General features: G+C 39.0%; 3 protein-coding genes across 18 annotated transcripts in view; 2 read left to right on the top strand and 1 right to left on the bottom strand.

Moving 5' to 3' along the window:
• LOC107227440 overlaps positions 1-10,948 on the top strand; it is a 41,928-nt gene extending 30,980 nt beyond the window's left edge. For all 10 annotated transcript variants that reach the window (XM_046736261.1, XM_046736260.1, XM_046736267.1 and 7 more), the window contains 6 exons: positions 3,721-3,965; positions 4,078-4,271; positions 4,570-4,692; positions 5,302-5,516; positions 7,458-7,811; positions 8,513-10,948. In XM_046736261.1, coding sequence (XP_046592217.1) covers positions 3,721-3,965; positions 4,078-4,271; positions 4,570-4,692; positions 5,302-5,516; positions 7,458-7,811; positions 8,513-9,115 — 1,734 coding nt within the window. In that variant the 3' untranslated portion in view covers positions 9,116-10,948. The remainder of the gene's footprint in view (positions 1-3,720; positions 3,966-4,077; positions 4,272-4,569; positions 4,693-5,301; positions 5,517-7,457; positions 7,812-8,512) is intronic.
• LOC107224986 lies at positions 10,560-15,735 on the bottom strand. Of its 7 annotated transcripts, none has more exons than XM_046736251.1 (4): positions 15,717-15,735; positions 14,127-14,311; positions 13,759-13,917; positions 10,560-13,016 (listed from the first exon to the last, which is right to left on the bottom strand). In XM_046736251.1, exons 2-4 carry the CDS (start codon positions 14,301-14,303, stop codon positions 11,199-11,201), a joined length of 2,154 nt encoding a protein of 717 aa, XP_046592207.1. In that variant the 5' UTR covers positions 14,304-14,311; positions 15,717-15,735; the 3' UTR covers positions 10,560-11,198. The 7 variants fall into 7 exon arrangements, with proteins under 7 accessions (XP_046592207.1, XP_046592206.1, XP_015520769.2 ...); XM_046736250.1 differs by lacking the exon at positions 15,717-15,735 and adding an exon at positions 14,994-15,129; XM_015665283.2 differs by lacking the exon at positions 15,717-15,735 and adding an exon at positions 14,941-15,093.
• On the top strand, positions 15,423-23,381 carry LOC107224958 (bifunctional glutamate/proline--tRNA ligase). Its single transcript, XM_015665232.2, has 13 exons — positions 15,423-15,589; positions 16,064-16,243; positions 16,735-17,150; positions 17,316-17,667; positions 17,792-17,963; positions 18,049-18,450; positions 18,628-19,081; positions 19,218-19,472; positions 19,732-21,291; positions 21,651-22,052; positions 22,185-22,576; positions 22,743-22,886; positions 23,059-23,381. The coding sequence occupies exons 1-13, from the start codon at positions 15,547-15,549 to the stop codon at positions 23,222-23,224; spliced, it is 4,938 nt and encodes a 1,645-aa protein (XP_015520718.2). The 5' UTR covers positions 15,423-15,546; the 3' UTR covers positions 23,225-23,381.
• Positions 23,382-23,383: the final 2 nt, after the last annotated feature.

The following is a 23,383-nucleotide window of genomic DNA, read 5'->3' as shown; positions in this document are numbered from 1 at the left end:
CGTTCTTTTTGGCTCGAGGTATTTTTTATGTTATTTTTTTTTTTTTGTTTATTACTCACTCCGTCTTCTTCTCTTCTCTTTTTCACCCTTCCCGAAGGGATATATAATTATGGTAATCACGCTGCGTAATTTCGAGGCCTCGCGACATACGCGCATTCCATGGCGAAAGAATTTCGAAAACTACCTCGCGTCAGACGCGTATAACGGATGCTTTAATACACCGGGATAATCAGCGCCAACGGCTCCTGTGCGGACACTTAGTGCCTCTGTACCTACATACCTGATATTTTTGCCCCCCCCCCCCCCCCCCCCCCCCAAAAAAAGAAGTTCAATCTGCACAGACGGGTTCGCGACGAACGCCTTTATAAAATGCTGGGCAAAACTTGCGAGAAATTTTACCTTACGTTGGAGACGATTTACTCGCTACCCTACCGAAGATCGTCACGACTTATCGTTGGCATCACTGACACCGCTAGTTTTTTTTTTTATCGCCCTAGAGAATAAGTTAGTTTCTATGCCGTCACTGCTTAGTTGACAAAAAAAAAAAAAGAAATGGGTGGGGGAGGGGGAACCAAAAATGAAGATCTCTCTCATAAAAGTGTAAAGTAAAAGAGAACATGATTCGTGTAATAATGCAGTTTAATAAACAAATATTAAACAAATAAAAATTTCAATCTCTTATACGTGTATTAAATCATAAAATTTTTTTACAGAATTTAGCATGTAATTTATTGCATGTTTTATACTGTTAATTCGATAAATTATATAAGAAATCGTATAATAAATAACAAAAGCACGAATGATCAGATATACCGTGTACACTTGGGGACAATGAATCTGAGGCGGCTTATTTTTTACACTAGACAGTTATGTTGGCAACACAGAAAAACCTACAGTGCCATAGTCGGCCGAGCACGAAACTAACTGAATCTCAATAAACGTAACATAACCCATGACCGTCGAATCTAACCTTAGAATACCGCGGGGATGATGGCTTGTTGGATTGACACGTATTCTAAGGTTAGATTCGACGGTCATGGGTTATGTTACGTTTATTGAGATTGAGTTAGTTTCGCGCTCGGCCGACTGTGGCGCTGTAGGTTTCTCCACGTTGCCAACATAACTGTCTAGTGTAAAAAATAAGCCATCTCAGATTCATTGTACCCAAGTGTACATACCATAAGTCATATACTTCATTAATAAATTAGACGCTGAAATTTTTGAAGCTATTTTATGATTTGACCCATGAATATTTTCAGTAGGGTTACGCATATCTCACATACTCGAATATACTCACATACTTGAGTTAGTTTTTAGAATTATCGTAAAAAGTGGTCAACAATTCTTGATTTATACTGGTTGCAACAACGAAACTATGCAACTTTATAATTAATTCCCGCACAGATATAATATTCTGCAACTTATATTCCTGTAATGTAGCGTGTGAAGGTGAACCGCGACATAAGCGTCGTACAAAAAGTTCGAAGTGATTTCCCGCGGAGTATCGGGTAATGAAAAGATTACCCTAATCAGATGTAATATTATGACAACCTGACTGAATCAGTAGCTTTCCCATCACTCATATAGTCAATCGTCATCGCATGTGTTCGTAACTTCGCCTCGATCCGTAGTTGCGATTCGCGCAAGGTACCTTATATGCCTACTTAAGTCTTTGAGGCTGCCTGTGTCTGGCGGTGCGTGTGTAAAATTGCGGCATTGCAACGCTGCATGTGCATCTCTCAGCGCTGCATGTGAATTCTTTTTACCCACAAAGTGGCACGAATATCTACCTTCTTAATCTTCCCGGCGGAAGCACGGGTAAAAAATGAAAGAAGAGAAAGAAAAAAAATAATAAAAAAAAAAAAAAAAAAAACAAAGCCGAGTTAACAAAAACTGAGTACACGGAATTTATATTGCAGTATTACATGTGTGTGTGTGTGTGTGTGTGTGCAGAGGTATATTACGTGCATACCTCAGAGCGCAAAGTGGACCCGTATTAATCGGCCCTGCGAACTTCTGCGGTGGGCTGCAGTCCATGTATATACGTATATGGTACATAGGTATACATATGTACCATTATAATTTATACCCGTTGCAAGTAAAAACATAGGTATAGGTATGCGAAGTGCAATAAGCGAAATGGCATATTAATTATAACTCAAGGTTTAAAATCACTGCGTAAAACAGAAGCCAGGTGTTTCTTCTTCTTCTTCTTCTTCTTCTTCTTCTCCTTCTTCTTCCACCTCCTTTTATTCTTCTCTTCTTCTCTGCATTGTTTGCCTTCTGTATTATTTCCGAATTAGAAAATTAATGACCAGCTATGGAGTATACGTAATGATTCTGAATAAACGAACTGCTGTTGTGAAAATTAAATTGTACAATCTGCATAGTCATTTATCGCCATTATTCCACTACGATAATTTTTCGCGTTTCATCTGGCATGAATTCTAGATAATTATTACGTCATCTCGGAATTGAAATCAGTAGTATAAGGATTCTTAGTTACTGTTGTCTGTTAGATTTTAAGCATGTCAGATGCATTAGGTGCATCGCGTGAATCATGAATTTGCAGTGTCCCCCGATACTCGCCGCCAGAAGTTTGTCCGAAATCGTTTGTTGTTTGACCCGAATCTTGCGACTTTCTTGTTGTACAAAAATACGCGCCGTGGAATAAATCCATCGTATTTGACAGTGTGGAATCGGCATAAGAAACATCAACGTTCGTATTATTGCGCCGGTCTAACACTCGGAATGAATGCGACGTGAGAAAATTCCTACATCACGAAGAACAACTCGCTCCCTGGCCATTGTTTCATACGTGCAATTTTTCGGAAACCCGTGTCTAACGGGGCTTCCCCGGGTAAAACTCACCGTACACTACCGTCTCAATTATATAAGTGCCCAACGCTTCGAGCCTGATAATGCCAGCAGCCTGTATTCTCCGCTCTCTAATGGCACGATGATACCGATCATCGCAGGAACACATCTTTCCACTGATTCCTGAGTGCGATAGCCAGATGTTCAGGAATTTTATAATAATCTTTACATTCCGTTACATCGCGGTGGTGGAATTATTCATAACCACGTGCTCCGCCAGCATTCGCGTCGATCTTCGGTATTATCGTGCAGTGGTTATATATATGTATATATTCTCTCAAGTACCGCTGCATGATTTTACGCCGTAGCCGGTATTCAGATAAAGAGTTGTTCGGTTATAATTTATTATACAATGGTTATTTTAACCAGTTCGTAGAATTTTCACAATCCTGCATAAACGAGTAACCGGTAAAGTTTCAAGTAACGAAGAAACGGTGGAATTTACGTTCGAATGCAGAAATGCAGAGAAATGGTGAATTGCACTGTATTACATTTCTCGAGAGGAGTAACTAGTGCTGTGCGATTGATCGATTAATCGACAACTTGGATTAACTGTTTTTTCGATTAATCGATCAATTGAACTATTCCGATTAATCAGTTACTCGTCGATTTCGATTAATCGATTAGTTAAATTTGCAAAATACCGGTTAGTCGATCAATCGGAAAAGCGATTAACCGAGATCGTCGATTAATCGAAGTTGCCGATTAATCGATTGATCGCACTTCGCTAGAAGAAACATCCCTGCGACTGCATAACCGACTCCTAATTGTTCTCTTCCCCTAACGCACCGATTCGCATGCCTGTATATTATCTCATTATTTATTCCATATTGAAAATCGCAGGTGATTGGCGTGCAGAACGGTGAGTCTAGCAGCGACGTCTGGCCCCTGGAGCGGCCGGACGGCATGCCAGCAATTGAATCTCTCGAAGTAATGTGCGGGAAAGATCACATGGACGTGCATTTATCCTTCTCGCATCCCTTCGAGGGGATTGTATCCTCGAAGGGTCAACACGCCGATCCTCGCTGCGTTTACGTGCCGCCGTCAACAGGACAGACCTTCTTTTCATTCCGCATAGCCTACGCGAGGTGAGAAAATTTTACACACGGCAATAATAACACCACTTTTGCACGTACGCTTGCGTTCCATTGGCGATAATTATCCCTATTAATAATTATTCAACCTCTCCTCGTACTAAAGGTGCGGTACCAAACCGGATATGCATGGACAGTTTTACGAGAACACAGTCGTCGTACAGTACGACAAGGATCTTCTCGAGGTCTGGGATGAGGCCAAACGACTCAGGTGCGAATGGTTCAATGATTACGAAAAAACTGCCTCAAAACCACCGATGGTCATTGCTGACCTCGACGTTATACAGCTCGATTTTCGAGGTGAGTTCACAACCGTCCTTATATAAAACAAAAAAAAAATAAATAAATAAAAAATTCTCCTTCGCACGTTCCTTATCCCTGGATAACTATATCACGAGTCTGTGAATCAATCAAGCTTCGATTCAATTTTGAGATGAAATTACATACATTTCCGGTAGGTGTTTCACTTCCCGCAATCAACGAGGATTCCGATGTATATAATAACCGAAATTATAGCAATCTCTCGATCTTTGTACCATCATCAGAGGATCATACGGTACCTGAGAAAATTTCTAACCGTATGATTTTATTATTTCAGGGGATAACGTCGATTGCTGGATGGAAATTCAGCATGGTAAAGGGCCGTGGGCGCCGCCGGTATCCGGGATTGTTCCTCTGGGCTCAACCCTGACCCTCGTCATCGCTATCAACGATTACCGAGGTAGGAAAAGAGACGAGTCGTGAAAATGAAAAATAATTCTACACTCCTCGACTTTACTGTAATAGTAGAATCAACAGAGATTTTTGCTTGTCAAAAATAATACTACCAGGATATACCGACTATACTGTACCATAGCACAAAAGACAGTCCGTAGTTATATTCCGTTATGTTTCCTACTCGCAACTGTAATTTCTTAACCTTTTTTAAACATTTAAATCAAGAAATACTGTTTTTCTTCGTTTTTCGTTTGTAAAATCAATACTACTGAAGCAATCTTGATGCTCCGAATAAACGAATCGTAGAGGATCAAAAGACGAAGAAAATTAGTTGCCGAACGACTCGATCGGATTATTATCAACGGAGAAAAACCGGAAAGGTCAGCGTTTTTTCAAAAATGCATAACGTCGCAATTTTTTCAAGTTTAGCGCAGGCTTCACCAGATAATAGTGACTGATAGGTAAATTCGATGTCCTGACAGTAATTTTTCCACAGAATCACTCATTATCTGCTCCTTGCTCCATATCTGCTTCATATTCCTTGGTCTATAGAGATTGTCTTACACGTTGCACGTTGATGTTGTACACCGAGCTAATTGTGTTTTTATTGAAGGTGAATTCGACATGAGAGTCAAGTCCTGCGTCGCGTCCAATGGACGAGGTCACAAGATTCAACTTAGCGACGAATTTGGCTGCGTACTAAGGCCGAAAATGATCAGTCGATTCTTGAAGGCGCGAGGATCCGATGATCGAGCCACGGTCATTACCTACGCCTTCTTTCACGCATTCAAATTCCCCGACGCTCTGAGCGTCCACATCAAATGCAAGGTATTCAAACGATCATTCAAACCATCATTCGAACTAACGGTGTTTTATTTGATGAAAAAATTTCACCTTCCGACAAAATTCCGACCATTTGACTCGTTGTTGAAACATCGATTCTTGAAAGACCTTCACGCTATCGAGTTTACGACATTGTACGAATGCTATTATTGCAAGTATCTCCATGATTTTTCATCGACAGGTCTCAGAGCAATAATTATTATTATCATTTTCTTTTTAGCCTGAGTCTTCACAGTGTTAGAATAAAACTAGATAGATGAAGTTTCTTCTTCCTCGATCCTCGGTATCGTCCACTCCATTAAATATATCTCGTAATCGGATATATTCATTGATGTTTGTTAATTCGGATCAATTCGGGCTCGTAAATTTTCACCTAAGTTACGCAAAGCCGTGGCCCGCTTTTCATATAGTACATATAGGTTTGGGTATAGGTGGTAATAACTGGATCCGACGAAGATCGTCGTAGCATAAGGACTATAAACTGTGTGTTGCTCATGCGCGGGGCTCGAGGCTGAAGCCGAGTGTTAAGAATTTTTCGAATTATTATATCCCCGATTTAGCCTACGCACCCGAAAACCTGTTGCGCTCGAGGGTACGAACAGTGATTCTATACTACACGTTTATACCCAGCGTATACGGAATAACCCATAGGCAACGTTAGAAATAATTAATATTTCTCATCCAGAAGCGTTTCGATCCGTCGTTATAAATTCGGTCATGATTCATTCTCTTATCGACGCATAATCTCAACTATAACAAATCGTAAATATTTCCTTCCTATATAATCTGATGCGTTTATTGAATTACCTTATACATATTATCTTATACCTTTTATACTATATGTATATCATGTTATACGGTACGTGCGTATATGGAAACGATTTCAAAGTAGGTAGGTAGGTACTTATACAACGACGATTGCTTGACGTGTTTCACGGTTTTACGACTCACATGCATACCTCATAACGTACGCATGACTTTTATATTCTTTTTCCTTTCATCAATGAACGGCTTCTCTCAGCGGCAATTTTTCCCTCAAGGAAGTTAAACCGATCCTCAACCGAAACACACACGCGTTAACCGTTGTACTCGAAACTCTTGCCGCCCTCCTCAAGAAAAAAGCCAAAAGAAAAAAAAACAACAACATTCTGCAGTTATAATACAATTTGTTTCCTTCGCTATGCGGTAATCACTGTATACGTGTGTAGGTATATATGTACGTATACAACTATCCGTATGTGTATATATATGCGTATGCGTTTGTTCGCATCGGATGAAATATTCCCCTTTGCAGAAAGATTACTTCGCGGAAATATGTTGCAATTACGATCCGTTCGACGGAATTAAATTTCAGGTATCATTATACTTATATATGTGTACATATAATACATCGAAGGTATAGGTATGCCAATATATGCGGTTGCACGTTATATCTCAAATCGCGTGTTCGTATTCTCTGCATTCAACCGACTTATGATTGCTTCCTTCGTAATCTTTTTTGGAATTTTATTGACGTTCTTCCTATTCCCTTCTTTCGTACTTTCATCTACCTCGGATTCGAATTTTACGTTAACTAATTTATTTTTATACACCTACGAAGCAACACATTCGAAACCGCGGTTGTAATTTTTTACGATTGTTAACACCCGTATTTTTGTTCCAACGGAGAATTAGAAAAAAGTTTTCACAGCGTAAAGATATAAATTTTTATTATTAAGGTATGTATTTCAATTTTGGAGCTTACAATAAAATTTCTGACTTAAATATAGTTACTGCAGAAACTTCCTAAACGTATCATGCAATGCAAAAAAACAATTCTAAACTACCGAAATTGTTAGATTAAATACATCATCAATTGAACCCTGTAATATTTGAAATTTCTATGTAATACCCATGCTAATCAGCCTGTTTGTCATCATCGTGAAGGTAGAGATCTGCAGGCACGGTTGCCTCGACCATTGCCAATTGGACGGTCAGATAAGCCACTTCGCTCAAAAGCGTAAAGACCATCAGGCACCGTCGATACTTACTTACACCGCATCGGCAACGACAACCGCAACGACCGGCGAAGTGGACGAGGACGCTTCTATTTACGAGGACATTATCGAAAACGGTGCAGGTGAAGTCGCCTCTCAAGGTGAACCGCAGTTTCCAACCGTTGCCGAAAAGTCTTCGTCTCCGAAGGCCGAGGCCCAGACGAGTCAACGTCAACCAGCACCGATAGTCGAACCCCAGCAGGAAGACTCTGAGAGTCTTATGGGCCAGTCGTATCCGTTCTTGGTAAGCGTCTGAGAACTTACGTTTCTCACTTTTCTGGATAATAGAATTGGTTTGAAAAAACTCTGGGAGAGCAACCGTAGGCGATAATAAACCGCAACTAAAGTCAGGTGTATTTTACTCTATTTGGTATACCCATTGCAGTCGTTTAAATCCTCTGAAGTTCAGAGAACCATCATGCTGTGTCACGGAAATTGAAAACATATAGGGTGAGAATATCTAGTTTTATTCTCCAGAACTATAACGGTTTCAACCGGTTCGTTAAATCGATTGTGGGTAGTTACTGTTTAAACGTGAAAAATCATATTTTACGACATTATTTGATTGATGATGGGATGATTTTTAGTAAACCAAATGCATTTAGTTGTCGTAAGGTTGAAGGTACACCATTAGTCCAATTTGACTTAACACGGTACCGTTTTGCTCAGCAAATATGCCATTTCCGTTTTACTGCGAGTGTGGAAATTTGCGAATAAAAACTGATTATGCTGCAAAACGAATCTATGTTCTGACCTGTATTGCACTAGCCATGAATTTATTATGTAAAATATTCTTTTGTGATTGTTAATAGTAATTATACGAATGGCTCGATCCATTTCAAGGGTGAATTGACACAATAAATTTCATGTACTCAGGGATGTTACCTCGATAAAATATCTGTGTAATACATCGCATGAATACACGTTGAAAAATGACCTCCCCAGGAACCGCTTCGGCGCCTGCAGCAGCAAGAGGATAACAACCCAACAGAAGAGAAGTTCCCACACGGTCCGCGGAACCTGGAAAAGGAGCAGCCACTGCACGCCGGTGAATCACTCTCGTCGGGAGGCGGATCGCCGGTAGCAACGCGTCAGAAACGATCGGTAGTGGTTTCCGACCGGAAGGCGAGAAGCGCGGACGTCGGTGTCAGCGGTCTCTACGAGGTGATCTCGGAGGCGGATCTCGCCTTCAGTCCGGACGCCCACGCCGAGGCAGTGACCGTATTTCAAGGCAGGATCAGGGAGGAGGTCGTCTACGGTATCTGTCTTCCGATACCCGGATTCAGCGCCCTGTTCGTCATAGTATCGCTGTCGGCCGTAGTGTCCGCCCTTATCGCCGGCGCCATGCTGCATCGGCTTCAGATGCAACGCGAAGTCGTCGCCGTCAGCCAGGAAGGCACCGCCGCAGTTGCGACGCACAGATGGCTCGCTTACCGGCTGCTTCGCGTGCGTCGGCTCAACCAGATGCAGCAGCCTCCACAGATAAACCTCAGCCAGCCCCAGAGTCAACCTCAATCCGTGGCCGCCACCACGGTTGAACAAGGCTGACCTGTCTCCGGTATCACTTTATTGTATAATCATGTGTAATGCAGGTTTTCGGAGAGAACGAGAGAGAGAGAGAGAGAGAGAGAGAGAACGGAAATGGGGAGAACGAGGAAACAGAGACGAAAAAACAGGAAGAAAACACAAAAAAAATTAACCGCAACAAATACGAGAGAGACAATTATTATTATTATTATTATTATTATTTTTATTATTATTATAATATACGTATAATGCAATATACTGTACAAAGTACCCTAAACTATATCGTATTGAGTTTAGTATTCGGAGGAACGTAGTTAGAAATATACATCTGTCAGGGTATTTAATTGACGGATAAAGAAAGTTCTGTATTGGAGTGTGAAATGAATTCGTACATTAATTATTATTCTCCGGGCGGAAAACTTTAACTTTATGTCCGTTGAATTGAATCGATGAGAAAATTTTATTTTATAAAACGATTGTTATACTGACGAGTCAATCGATTACAGCAGATCAAGCATGGCTGCGCGGGGTTTCTTGTAAATTAAATCACAGATTGAATGCACAATAAATTTTTATGGTGAGAAATGAGTAAGAAAGTAGTGAAAAATAGCGATGGTGTACGACGTCCTTCTTTTCCGGAAACACCCCGACACATGTATATTTTAATATTTCTGAATAGGTAAATTAATAGTGTATAATTATTATAATTATATGTATTATTACCTTGTAAGTATGATAAGTATTCATTTAATACAAACCAACACAAAAAAATCTTTATTAAGTCAAAGAACAGATTTTCCACTACATATCGTATCACCTGTCTCAAAATTATATTGTTCTAGAATACAAAAACAGCCAGATTCTATAAAAAAATTTACTTGTGTACAGGTATTTTCTCATCCTATGATCGCAATCATGTGGCACATTATATCTTTAAATGATTCGGTATGTATTGGAGAGAAAGATGATTAATATAGTAGACATAAATATTTCAGAGACCTAAGTGCAATAGATCTTATTGAAGAAGAACCGATTGCGAGTGGTTCCAGGGCATTTAAACGTTCAACTTATTGTTAGCGAGACAACGTCGTGTGAGGTGCGTAATTGATATACCAATCAGCTCGTTGTTAGTGGGAAATGAAGCATTTTATCAAATGCATAAAATTTAAAATAATCGCGACTACTTGTTTGCGGAAAAAGTAGTTCATTGTATTATCACTCTGACATTGGAGTCGCCTCAACTAATAAAGTGCTTTGCGGGTTGCATAGGACGAGGCGCTTGAGTGGAAAAAAATTACGAACTTGCGGTATAAAATTTCTATAAGAAATTTTGTTCGCGTCTTTTTTCTTAATATTAATTACTTTTGAATGTAAAATTTGGATATCATTTCCTCGCAGTCAAATTCGGGGCACCTGATGTAATTATTTTCATCAGTTACGGTTCGACGAAATATAATTGGAAAAATAATTCAATAAGATTTTTATTTAAGAAAATATACACGAACGGCTTCAATTATTTACAGTAACATTCCTATTTTTCATATATAATGTGTGCACCGTATGCCGAGTGCCAATTTCATTTCGATATACGATATAATTTTTGAATTTTTGAATTTTTTTACAACGATTATATGTATAATTAAATTGCTTCAACTCCATGCGACTTTACGCAACAAACTTAACGCTATTAAAATAACATGTTCTGCAAATACGACAACGATAAGGAACAAATTAACAATTCCAGATTAGCGAACAGGGTTGATCGCACAGAACAGAAAATTGCTCTACACGTACCGACAATCAGTATAACGTATGCACAATAGAATTCCAATTAAGTTATTTGATTGGTGATATGCACAGAGAAAAAGAAAATTATAAATAAAAATGCAATGTATCTTCCGATGTTATAACAACATACTTAATTGATGTTAAAATCTAAATAACGAGTTATTAATACGACATGAATGTGTGAATTACAACACAGAAAAAAATACCTACATGATTGTAGGTATAAGTACGTTCTGAGAATACTCATTATGAATCTACAATATAATGTGCTAAATTTGATGCAGAGAGAATTTACGTATAAATATAACAATCTGTGTCATTGCCGACTGGCTATATTCGTCCGGACGGCTACTTCCTCGTTCAACGATTTTCGCCGAGGCCTAACCACAGGCTGTGAATGACTCGCGGTAATGCGAACGTGACAAACAGTATTGCTGTTCAAATTATCACCCGGCGATTGAGTGTTCTGTCGTTTCGCGCTGCCATTATTTGAGTCGGCGCTGCTACCACCACAGCTTTTTCTTTTAACACCGTTAAACTCCTGCCTAAATAGCATCACAGAGGATCGGGTTTTCCGCGGCTGATAATCGGGTGTGGCTTGCATCCTTTCGAGGGCAGCACGAAGCGGCAATAGTCCAACGGCAAACGGGATCTCCTTGCTCGGCGAATAGTCCATATAGTCCTCAATATTGTTCTCGCTGTTTTCCAAACAGTCTGACATGTCACCCCACAGTACTCGACTCACAGTAGCTATGGTGTTGAATTTATTTGAAAACTTTTCCCCTGGCTCTGGTTTTATTATCTGCAATTTATCTGGCTTCAATTTACCATTAGCTATCACTTTCTCTTCACTTCTGTTGATATCCTTGGATAGTGATAAATGGCTTTTGCTTCTACGTGCAATAAACTTGCTATTACTTCGCAGTGATCTTCGTGGATCTGAGCATTTTGCCACCGAGCTTAGTGAACTCGCTTTATTCTCATCTGATTCACTGTAATCTGAGTCCTTGTTCCTGCGTTTTATTGTCATAGAATTTTTCCGCATATCTCTTCTTCTCTCCATGTCCTGGAGAGTCTTATCGTTTGTGGAATCGTCGTTTTCGTGCTGGCTCAGCCTCACACTTCTTCGTAATGTTGGTGGACACTGTATGGAATTGGATCTAAAGATGGTGGGATCTAATTGCTCATTTGTGAAAATCTCTTTCATTTGTCTGGCATGTTTATTATTAAAGTTGACAGTAGTGTCGATGTCAACAGATGCAGTTGAGACGACACTTTCCTCCGAGGTATCACTACTTGTAAAATCTGATATGTTCTCTACAATTTTGGGTCCTAAACCTAAAATATACTCGCTTTCCAGTTCAGTTTCATTCCTCGACGGTTCATCTTTCAAATCTATACAGTTGTTATTCGCTAGTTCGGGTGAATTCTCAGTCAATTTAACCAGCCGGTTCTCTAGTCTTCCACTAAAGTTACGTCTCTTTTTGTGCGTGTAAACCTTCAAATATTTATCAACGGTTCTCGTAAATTCTTGAAATTCAGGCATTGACTGATAGATACTTTCGCATTTTTCTTCGATGCGAGATTGAGATAAAGGCAAAGGGATATCCATACATTGGTCAAAGGTTGTATCAGTATTTACAAAATCACAGCATTGTTCATAAAGCACAGGTTGCCGGCCGCTTTTATCATTGCAAAACATGTTGGTATCGGCATTTACACTATCTGCAGTACTAATTCTGTGTATATCAAATTTCAATGCCGGATTCACAGCACTGGGAACATCAGGGTAGGTTTGCTCGATGTTTTTACGTGCAACATCAATGAAAGATAACGTTGCTTGAGATTGATCAGAATTTCTTGCATCAGTGTCGTGTGTTGATGAATTGTCATCATTCAGATATGCTGCATCAGTACTTTCATCTGTGTCGTTTCTGGGGTATATATCTACTCCAATTTTATTCCACGTCAAAGTCTGCCTACAGTCATTGTCACTGAATAAACTGTAATCACTTTCCTCTGCTAAATCATTGGCATTTTCTTCACAAAATTCTTCCAAACAATCGCTTGTTTCATCTGTGTTGATATTTTTAGCTCCAATCACATTTTTGACAATAGAAGCGAGTTCTTTCACCTGAAAAAAAAAAGTAGTCACTGCAGTTAGTACAATGTTTTCAGCATATCAAGAAATCTCATGCTAGGTTTCTGATTGACTATTAAATTTAACTTTTTCTAGGTGCACAGTTGAGAAAATCTAAAACAAGGGTGGTACATTTATACATGAAAAATACAGGTCTCAGTTATACAAAGTTTACGTGATACTAAATTAACCCAACTGAAAACATGCAGCTTGCTTTATAACGAATGTATTTGAATAAGAAAAGGTATTTTGTTGTTCTTATTCTGTTTATTTGCTTGACTGCTCAACAGATTTGAACAATGCAAACCGATGAAAAAAAATACCAGATATTATCAATCTCAAACAATTTATACTACGTAATTACTACGTATATTCAAGTTGTACCTTGCAACACCATTTTCTCTTTCCCGAAATATTTACGTTATAAGTTATTGTTGTTACCCGAGAGCGATTGGTGACGGAAACATGCACAACTATTTTGTTATTGCCAAATGTAAAGTTTTCAATTACTGCGAGTCCTTGAGGTATAGCAAGTACGCTAGTCATTTTCAAGATGTCTAACTTCTCGCACCTAGAACAAGTTCCGCTTATGAATTTTTAGGAAGGAAATATCGTTTTGACATGTTAAACGCATATATATTGTACATAAAACCATTGAATTATACTTGCATGTAGAATCGGTTGTTTCATGACTTATACGCTAATTACAATTGAACAGTGTACCGCGTAGACTTACCTTAAACACTATAGCAGCTTGAAGTAAAGGTTCCAAGTGCTGTTTCGAAATATTCGTTTCTCCGCAGTACATGAATTCAACCATCGATTTCAAAACTTCGAAATTGATGTCGCTGAATAGAACTGTCGGCTCCTGGCCCAGATCTTGTTCCAACATTTCCTAATATACACATATGATGAAAATTAGTATCACTTTTAGACGTCTAAAATATACTACATGAAATTTGACTGTTTAGTTTGATCGGTGTGTCCAAATTCGTGTCCGACATCAGCGTACGGTGAACATAAGGCGTAAAAAACATAAGCTCAGAATCAAGGAATGAAAGTAACGATCAGTCGTAAAGAGATATAAAGAATAAAATAAGTTACCTCAAAGTAAAGGCTGCACGATGCAAGTACTAGCTTGTGGACGCGCAGCCTTTGTTCCTGGCAAATCAGGGTAATATCGACAAGGGATTGTCGGGCCAAAAGTCCGCTGAATCTCTCTGTGACATGGCTAGCGTGTCCTTCCCACTGAAGAACGTATTCTCCACTGCTATCAACCATCGTTGCGACTACAATGAAAACAGAAGAGAAGCGTGTAACTTTCTAGATTGTGTATAATTAATGATTGAAAAATAATTCTGAGAAAAGCTGAAGCGCTTATGTCGAAAGAGAGGAAGAGTCAAAAGTATAGGATGTTTTTTCCTTCGTTTATTAACTTACCATGGAATCACCACGCATGTAAGTAGGAAAATAAATAAACGAGGAAATCGAGGAAGAGTGTATGGAAAAATGGATTTATTTGTTAAATTATCGTATTACTGCTTGTGTATGTACGATTTACTGACGTATGTGACGCGATATTGTGCTTATACTATTAGCGCGGAATATTTCTATAATTGTACAAAAGAAATGAAACTCCTCGGGTTCCAGATTGCGAACTTTACGCGAGGTAACAACTAGTTACTGCACAGCAGTAATAAGCTGAAGATATTGCCTTTTTTAAACTCTATCTCTCACTGGCTTCACACTTTCACAGATGAAACTAGAAAACTCTAAAATACAACACGGGTCCAAAGCTCGAACCTCGAAGGACTACTGACTGACAAAACCTGCCATCTGGCCAATAAAAAGAACAATATTTTTACATAACAGAATGTTCTCAACCTTGAGTATCAACCTCGCTTTTCAGCTAACTTACAGTAACTTACAGGTTCTTCGACCGTGCAATAATTTTTTCAATCCGAGTCATACCGTGTATGGTCACTGTAATTCAATTGGAGCGCAAGAAACTGCCTTGATAATGCCTTTAGTTGACATTGACAGAAGTTCGAGATTTCGAGGCCCCCTATGAAGTTTCAAAAAGTTCTGTGAGGTGCTCTACTTTCGCTGAACACACACGGGGTTCTCAACCTCGCCATTGCACATTGTGTAATCGTGTATTATAAATAAAGTATTCGCTTTATGACAGAATATAATAACACGTTGAACATACATGGCCGTATGTGAAGCTCCGCAGGTGAAACGGCATGCTTAAAAATAGCAACGTAATTGACCAGACGTTATTTTAATTTATCCAATTTGTATTTATAACTATTCAATTCACTCTCTGCCGGAAGCCCGCTGCTTACAAGGCTACATATATGCAGTACTTTAATCTCGGCTCTGGCCACACGTGCGCCAGTTGTACCTTTCCGCTAACCTGAAATTCCTCTTTTACACGTTTCGGATATCTGCTTCTATTTTGAGAGATACCGAAGCACCGTGTCCGGCGTGCGGTAGGCGTGTTAGTATCAGGCGATAAAAAATGTCTTTCAAACTAATCGCAAGCCCTCACAATCCACCGTTAGGTAATGGAAACTGAATAAAATATTCTTTTCTGTAATGACAAACACCGCGTGAATGGTGGTAAATAGTATTCTTGGAACACGGCTGTCACGATAACCTACTGATTGCAACGTGTGATTTTTTACTTACTTAAGATTAACGAAAATCTGCAAGCCGCTTTTATCGGGAACCATTGAATTTAATAAAATTTTCATCTAAAGTTTGAACTCGAGTCGCTTTAAATTTCTCCTCGCTATTTACTAACTCAACTGCATGATATCACATTTGTTATCACTAATATTGCATCATTCTGATTAATCAACCTGCACTTAAATAGTTTTATCAGTGGAGTGCTATTCAAACTATATTTTTTTGGTACATGTTTCATACAACTTAACTACGTTTTACTCATTTACACATTTATCGCTTAATTCGATGTTCATATGCCTTATGAATTGTACATGTAATTTAATGTACACACTTATTGTCACACACAGGTGCATTGGCCATAACTGAGTTGCTTCGCAACGATGGGAAACTTAAGGTAGATGTATCCTGGTCTGAGATCAAGGGATCTAGCAATATTCAACTCTTTGATAAAGAAGGTACTTTAATTGGGGAAAACAACAACGAAGCAATTCGATATCTGGCACGTACCATAGACTCAGCGTTGTATGGCAAGTATCTAGAAAGAATTATTTTACATACGTGAAGCTGAAGCTAGCAGTCAGAGTTAGCTGCCAAATGTGTTAAACTCTTTGAAAATAAAAAAAACGCAGTTCAATTTTATCCTCATACTTCTATAAAAGTATTGGGGATTCGAGGTATTTCACAAAATTTTGATTTACGGATTTCACTAACCCATTCAAATGAATGTTACAACATCTGGCTGTTAATTCTGACTAAAGCTGGAATTTTCATCAGTTATGATCTCATTAGATGCAACACTTGACTTAGTTTAATAATAACATTATATTTTTTCTCATGCTAACATCTGTAAATCCTTTGCAATTTACTAATTTTTAGTAAACGATTTTTTTTTTTATCGTGGTAAAGTTATTGTGTAGAGTTACATCAGCTATATCTAAATCATATCATAGTTATTCTTGTATATCTCTGTAACTTTAAGTAGAGAACTCATATTTTAATGCGATTTGTTATTTTGTAGGTGGAGAGGGTGCTTTGGAAAGAACCGAGGTTGACCATTGGCTATCCTTCTCGATTGGTCCTCTCAAATGTTCACAGTCTATAGAAGAGGCTCTGGCTTACTTGGAGCGCTCGTTGACACCTAAAACATGGCTAGCTTCTAAGAGGTTTACAATTGCTGATATCTCTGTTTTTGTGGCACTGTATAGCCAATCACGTTGGCAAGACAGTGAAAAATATCCAAACATCACCCGATGGTATAAGCATGTGCTTTCATTGCCAGCTATCAAAACGTCCATAGATACAATTAAAGCAAACGCTACACCTGCGAAAGACAAACCTGATACTGTCGGCAAAATGAACAAAGCACCGAAGGGTGGAGGTGCCAGAAAAGAACAAGGAAAATTCATAGAATTACCTGGTGCTGAGATGGGGAAGGTAAATTGCTGGCTGATTTAAATAATTTATTTTTGAGCTGACACAAACTTTACTTATCACTCAGTAGGAGCCTTTGATTTGATTTCGAAACCACTTGATTCACCTTGTAACTCCAATTTTCATAGCTGATAATTGGGAAAGATAATGAAGTTTACTTGTGTTTAGGTGGTAGTACGTTTTCCACCAGAAGCTAGCGGCTATCTTCATATCGGCCATGCAAAGGCAGCTCTGTTGAATCAATATTACGCTGACAATTTCCAAGGGCAATTAATCATGCGGTTCGATGATACAAATCCGGCTAAGGAATCCGTCGAATTTGAAGAAGCCATCTTGCAGGACTTGGAAATGCTGCAAATAAAACCGGACCGATTTACCCACACCTCACAATACTTTGATTTAATGCTTAAATATTGCCAGCAAATGTTGACTGAGGGCAAGGCATATGTTGACGATACTCCAGCAATCACTATGAAGGAGCAGCGCGACCAGAAATTGCCTTCTGTGAACAGAGATAACAGTAAGTGGTTTGCTGCTTATGATAAATTGATATGTTTGATCGACATAGAATAAGAGAAGCAAAACTTCTTTTTCAACAAAGCGTTTATCTGTATCTCGTTGATCACCATGAATCTCTCCTTCAGGTGTAGAGAAGAATTTGGAACTGTGGGAAGAGATGAAGAAAGCTAGCAGCCGTGGCAAAGAGTGCTGTGTGAGAGCCAAAATTGATTACGAATCAGTTAACGGATGTATGCGTGATCCCACAATTTATCGCTGTAAACCTGAGCCCCACCCTCGTACAGGCACTGAATACAAGTGTGTAATCGACTTCTTCTCTCCATTTTACCTAAAAATTGTTCACTGTTGGCGAAAAATTTTAACTGTTAGTTTACTTGCTCAGGGTTTACCCAACATACGATTTTGCTTGCCCAATCGTTGACGCAATTGAAGGAGTAACTCATACGCTTCGCACAACTGAATACCACGACCGAGATGCTCAGTTCTATTGGTTTATAGAGGCCCTTAATCTTCGGCGGCCACATATTTGGGCATACTCAAGACTTAACATGACACACACTGTATTGTCAAAGCGAAAATTAACGTGGTTTGTAGCTGAAGGACTCGTAGATGGTTGGGACGACCCTCGTTTTCCCACAGTAAGAGGTATTTTACGTCGAGGAATGACTGTGGAGGGATTAAAACAATTTATCATAGCGCAAGGTAGTTCAAAATCCGTCGTATTTATGGAATGGGATAAAATTTGGTCGTTTAACAAAAAAGTTATCGATCCTACTGCTGCAAGGTACTGAATTTTTTACTATAATTTTGATTTAATTTTTTGGGTTTATTTTTCACGAAAGTGCTGTTCTTTGCGCATAGATAGGCACTTTTGGTTCTATTCTTCCTATGTATTTCTGTACAGAGCAGGAATAGAAACTCATATTTCGAGTAAAAATAGGTAATTGATTTATTGTTCTAGGTATACAGCTCTCTCACAAGATCAAACGATACCTGTTCGTGTATTAGATGCAACAGAGGGATGGCTTACAGTTCAAAATCATCCGAAAGATCCCACTCAGGGTACTAAAAGAGTGCGGATCGGACCCAATCTGCTTATCGAAAAAGATGATGCCGAAGTTCTGATTGAAGGTCAGAACGCAACCTTTATAAATTGGGGAAATATTTTAATCCAGAAAATAAAGAAAGAGAATGGCAAAATAACAGAGATTGAGGCGAGATTGAATCTTGATAATAAAGATTTCAAATCAACCCTCAAGCTTACTTGGCTCTGCCAAGATAAAAGTGTAACAAAGGATAAGGTCGAAGAGTCAAACTTGATACCATGTTATGCCGTTTATTTTAACCACATTATCAGTAAGGCAGTACTAGGAAAGGATGACGATTTCAAAGATTTTGTCGCCAAAAATACAAGGGTAAGTTGAACATTTTCGGAAAAACCTAATTGTTATCATCTTAAGTCTTCAAATCTTGTTTAGGCTTCAAACCGAATCTCGTATGATGCAAAATTTTAAATATACTAATTGCCATACAAAATCTCCTTTTTCACAGAAAGAGGTAACATTGCTAGGTGAAGTTGAACTGAAAAGGGTGGTCAAAGGCGACATAATCCAGTTGCAAAGGAAAGGATTCTTTCGCTGCGACGTTCCTTATGCTCCGGCAAGCCCACACTCTTCGAGGGAACAGCCTCTGATTTTATTCCATGTGCCTGATGGTCACGCCACCTCTCCCACCACTTTACCTGTAGTTTCCCCTACTACTTCCTCAACTAAGGCAACTGCCGAAGCCAGCCAGTCACCAAAAGAGGTTTGTCCCTCTATGATTTAGTGAAAGGTGTTGATATGGCCTGTTGAAGAACAGGTGGGTTATCTTTGCTCCATATCCTTTGCCATATGGTTTATTAAATTGTATATTTAATGTTGATATGGACGAGGCATTCAAATTCCTTAAATATTTCCAATACATTTTCTTTTTGTCCATTAGTTTTTGTCCTCGTCAAAATCTCTTCTCATTACATTATAATGGGTCAGAATAAAATGGTAAAAGTGCCGATTATTTGTTTTAGTTAAATACTGTCGGCAATAATGAAGAGGACCTAAGCACAAAAGTTGCTGCGCAGGGTGAAAAAGTCCGAGAGCTCAAGGCTGCTAAGGCGGAGAAGAAAGTGATCGAGCAAGAAGTAAAGACTTTGTTAGCCCTAAAAGCAGAATACAAAGCAGCTACGGGTGCCGATTGGAAGCCTGGAGCAGTGGCAGCTCCTGCTGCGAGTAAAACAAGTAACATCAACCGAAGCGCCGAGATTATATCTGGTGAGATTTCAAAGCAAGGCGATAAAGTCAGACAACTAAAAGGGGAGAAGGCAGAGAAAAAGTTAGTCGAAGTAGAAGTAAAAACACTTTTGAACTTGAAGGCTGAGTATAAAAGTGCGACTGGACAAGACTGGAAACCTGGAGTCACACCGGTAGTGATGGCGACAGATGGAGTAAAGAGAGAGGATAAAATAGCCGATGGCAGAAGTGCGGACATAATATGTAATGAAATAGCAAAGCAAGGTGATAAAGTGAGAGTACTTAAAGGAGAAAAAGCTGATAAAAAAGTAGTTGAAGCAGAGGTAAAAACGCTTTTGAGTTTGAAGGCAGAGTATAAGTTGGCGACGGGTCAGGACTGGAAGCCTGGAACTGTGCCTGCTCGGAAAGCAGAAGGGGAGAAAAAAATGGATCCTGGAGCAGAAATATCTGTTCAGATTGCAAATCAAGGAGACAAAGTGAGGCAGTTGAAGTCAGAAAAGGCAGGTAAGAGTATCATCGACGAAGAAGTGAAAACCCTACTTGCTTTGAAGGCAGAGTACAAAATCAAAGTTGGTAAAGAATGGAAACCAGAAACAGTCCCCTCGGCAGCAGTAAAAGTTGAAACTAAGAACGATAATGTAGAGAAAATATCAAACGAAATTAAAAAACAAGGTGATAAAGTACGCGACCTCAAAGCTGTTAAGGCGGATAAGAAAATTGTCGATCAGGAAGTGAAAATTCTTTTGAATTTAAAAACTGAGTACAAGACTGCTTCAGGACAAGACTGGAAACCATTTAGTTCTCCGGCTCCTGCCAAAGATGCTAAGAAATCAGATAGTCAGTCAAAGAAACCAGCGAGTGTTAATAAGAGTGCGAAGGAAGCAGCAACGAAAGATAAAGAAATAACTAAAACTGGCACAAGATTAGGCCTAGAGGCCAAAAAAAATGAAAGCCTTTCAGAATGGTACTCACAAGTCATCACTAAAGGAGAGATGATCGAGTATTATGATGTGTCAGGTTGTTATGTCCTCAGACCCTGGAGTTACCACATTTGGGAAGTTATAAAGGACTGGTTCGACAGTGAGATAAAGAAACTTGGGGTCCAAAACTGTTATTTCCCTATATTTGTGAGCCGGGGTGTTCTTGAAAAGGAAAAAGCGCACATTGCCGACTTTGCCCCTGAAGTAGCATGGGTAACGAAGAGTGGCGACTCTGAACTAGCAGAACCAATTGCCATAAGACCTACTTCGGAGACGGTGATGTACCCAGCGTATGCTAAGTGGTTAAAATCTCACCGGGACTTGCCTCTCAAGCTTAATCAATGGAACAACGTTGTGGTGAGATTTTATGAAAATTATTAGAAATCATTAAGTCCAAGTGTAACGTTAGTGTAACGAAGCATCAATGGAAATGGCTATTTCACAACTTTAGAACTATTAGAAATTCAGAAAACTGTTGACCAAGAAAGTTTAAATACAGCAAAGATTAGTCACTTTATTACTGTGACCCTTTCAGACTGTCTAAAGTTACCAAACAATGATTGAAAATATATATTTTGTTTCATTAATGTTACTAAGTCCAATTTCGTTTGTACATAAATTTATGTGTATATCTTTTTCAGAGATGTTGCTTATGTAGCCCTAGGATATATATTTAAATGTAAATCTTACAATTGAAGCCTGAACTTTAATTACAGAGATGGGAATTTAAGCATCCTCAGCCATTCCTAAGAACTCGAGAGTTTCTGTGGCAAGAAGGCCATACAGCATTTGCAACTAAGGCTGAAGCAGAAGAAGAAGTACTAACTATCTTGGAGTTGTATACCAGAATTTATCAAGATATATTAGCAATTCCTGTAGTCAAGGGTCGGAAAACTGAAAAGGAAAAGTTTGCTGGTGGCGATTTCACCACGACAGTTGAAGCCTTTGTTTCTGCAAGTGGAAGAGCCATACAGGGTGCAACTAGCCATTTCCTTGGACAAAATTTTTCGAAAATGTTTGATATCCAGGTCGAAGGAGCTGAAGAAGGTAGCGAAAAAACATATGTTTATCAAAACTCATGGGGAATAACAACACGTACTATAGGTGTTATGATTATGGTACGTAGCAATCAAGCATCCTTTATCATGTATTCCGAATTCAAACCACTTCAAACAACGTCATTTCCAAGTCTAAACACGCAAATCCTAGACCATTAGGAGTGAAACTTTTTTTAATTTATTTACAATTAGGTCCATGGCGATGATAATGGTTTAGTGCTGCCTCCGAGAGTGGCTGCTGTGCAGGCAGTCATTATTCCTTGTGGAATCACAGCGTCTAGTACACCTGAGCAGCGCCAGCAATTGCTTACAGAATGTACCAAGTTGGAGCGTGAACTGAAAACTGAAGGGAAATTGAGAGTTCAGGGTGATTACAGGGACAATTACAGTCCTGGTTGGAAATTTAATCACTGGGAGCTGAAGGGTGTTCCTTTGAGAATAGAACTAGGACCGAAAGATTTACAGAAAAGTCAAGTTACGTTGGTGCGCAGAGATAATTCTGCCAGGCTGACAATACCACGGACTCAAGCAAATACAGAAATCAAAAACCTGCTGGAAGAGATACAAAAGAGCATGTTTGTTAGGTGAATAGGCTCAGGTTTAATTATTAAATGAGTATAAAGAATTCAATTCACTGCTGACAAGCCACGACTATTTATGTCTCCACTCAAACTTAAATAATCATATTTCAAGGAAAACTATCTCATGTGATAAAATTGTAAGAAACATTTTGTCTTACGTCTTTTCCAGGGCCTTTGAGGATATGAAACAGCATATAAAACAAGCAGAAGATTGGAAAGAGTTTTGCGCACATTTAGATAACAAAAATATAATTTTAGCGCCTTTCTGTGGAGAAATATCGTGCGAGGATAAAATCAAGGCAGACAGTGCAAGGTAATACACATATTGGGCAACGTGTTAAGAATTAGGGTCAATTTTTGTTTCTTTGTTTTGAAAACAGAACTCGAGGCTTAGATGAATCACAATCTATGCAATTAGCTTTTTTTCAACTAAATTTTCAACATCTTTCTTAATTTGTGATCAATGATAAAAATATTTTTTACAGAGAGGATGCTGGTGAAGAGCCTGGAGCTCCAGCCATGGGAGCTAAAAGTCTGTGCATCCCATTTGAACAACCGATACCTCCGGCGCCGCTAGAAACGTTGCGGTGCATTAATCTTGAATGTAAAAACAAGCCGAAATTCTATACTCTGTTTGGACGTAGCTACTGAAGAAAATGGCGTTTTTCAATCAATTTTTAAGAAGCTACAATCAAAATACACGAAAAAGGTATAACAAAACCTGAGTAACACACCGTAAATAACGCCACGAAAATTAGAATGAAATAAAAACGGTTCGCTTCTTTTGAAAATGCGATGATTGAAAGAATT

This window comes from Neodiprion lecontei, chromosome 4 (genome assembly GCF_021901455.1).
Source record: "Neodiprion lecontei isolate iyNeoLeco1 chromosome 4, iyNeoLeco1.1, whole genome shotgun sequence".
Lineage (NCBI taxonomy): Eukaryota > Metazoa > Arthropoda > Insecta > Hymenoptera > Diprionidae > Neodiprion > Neodiprion lecontei.
Note: the sequence above shows the minus strand (reverse complement) of the source record. Positions and strands in the feature narration are given on the sequence as shown.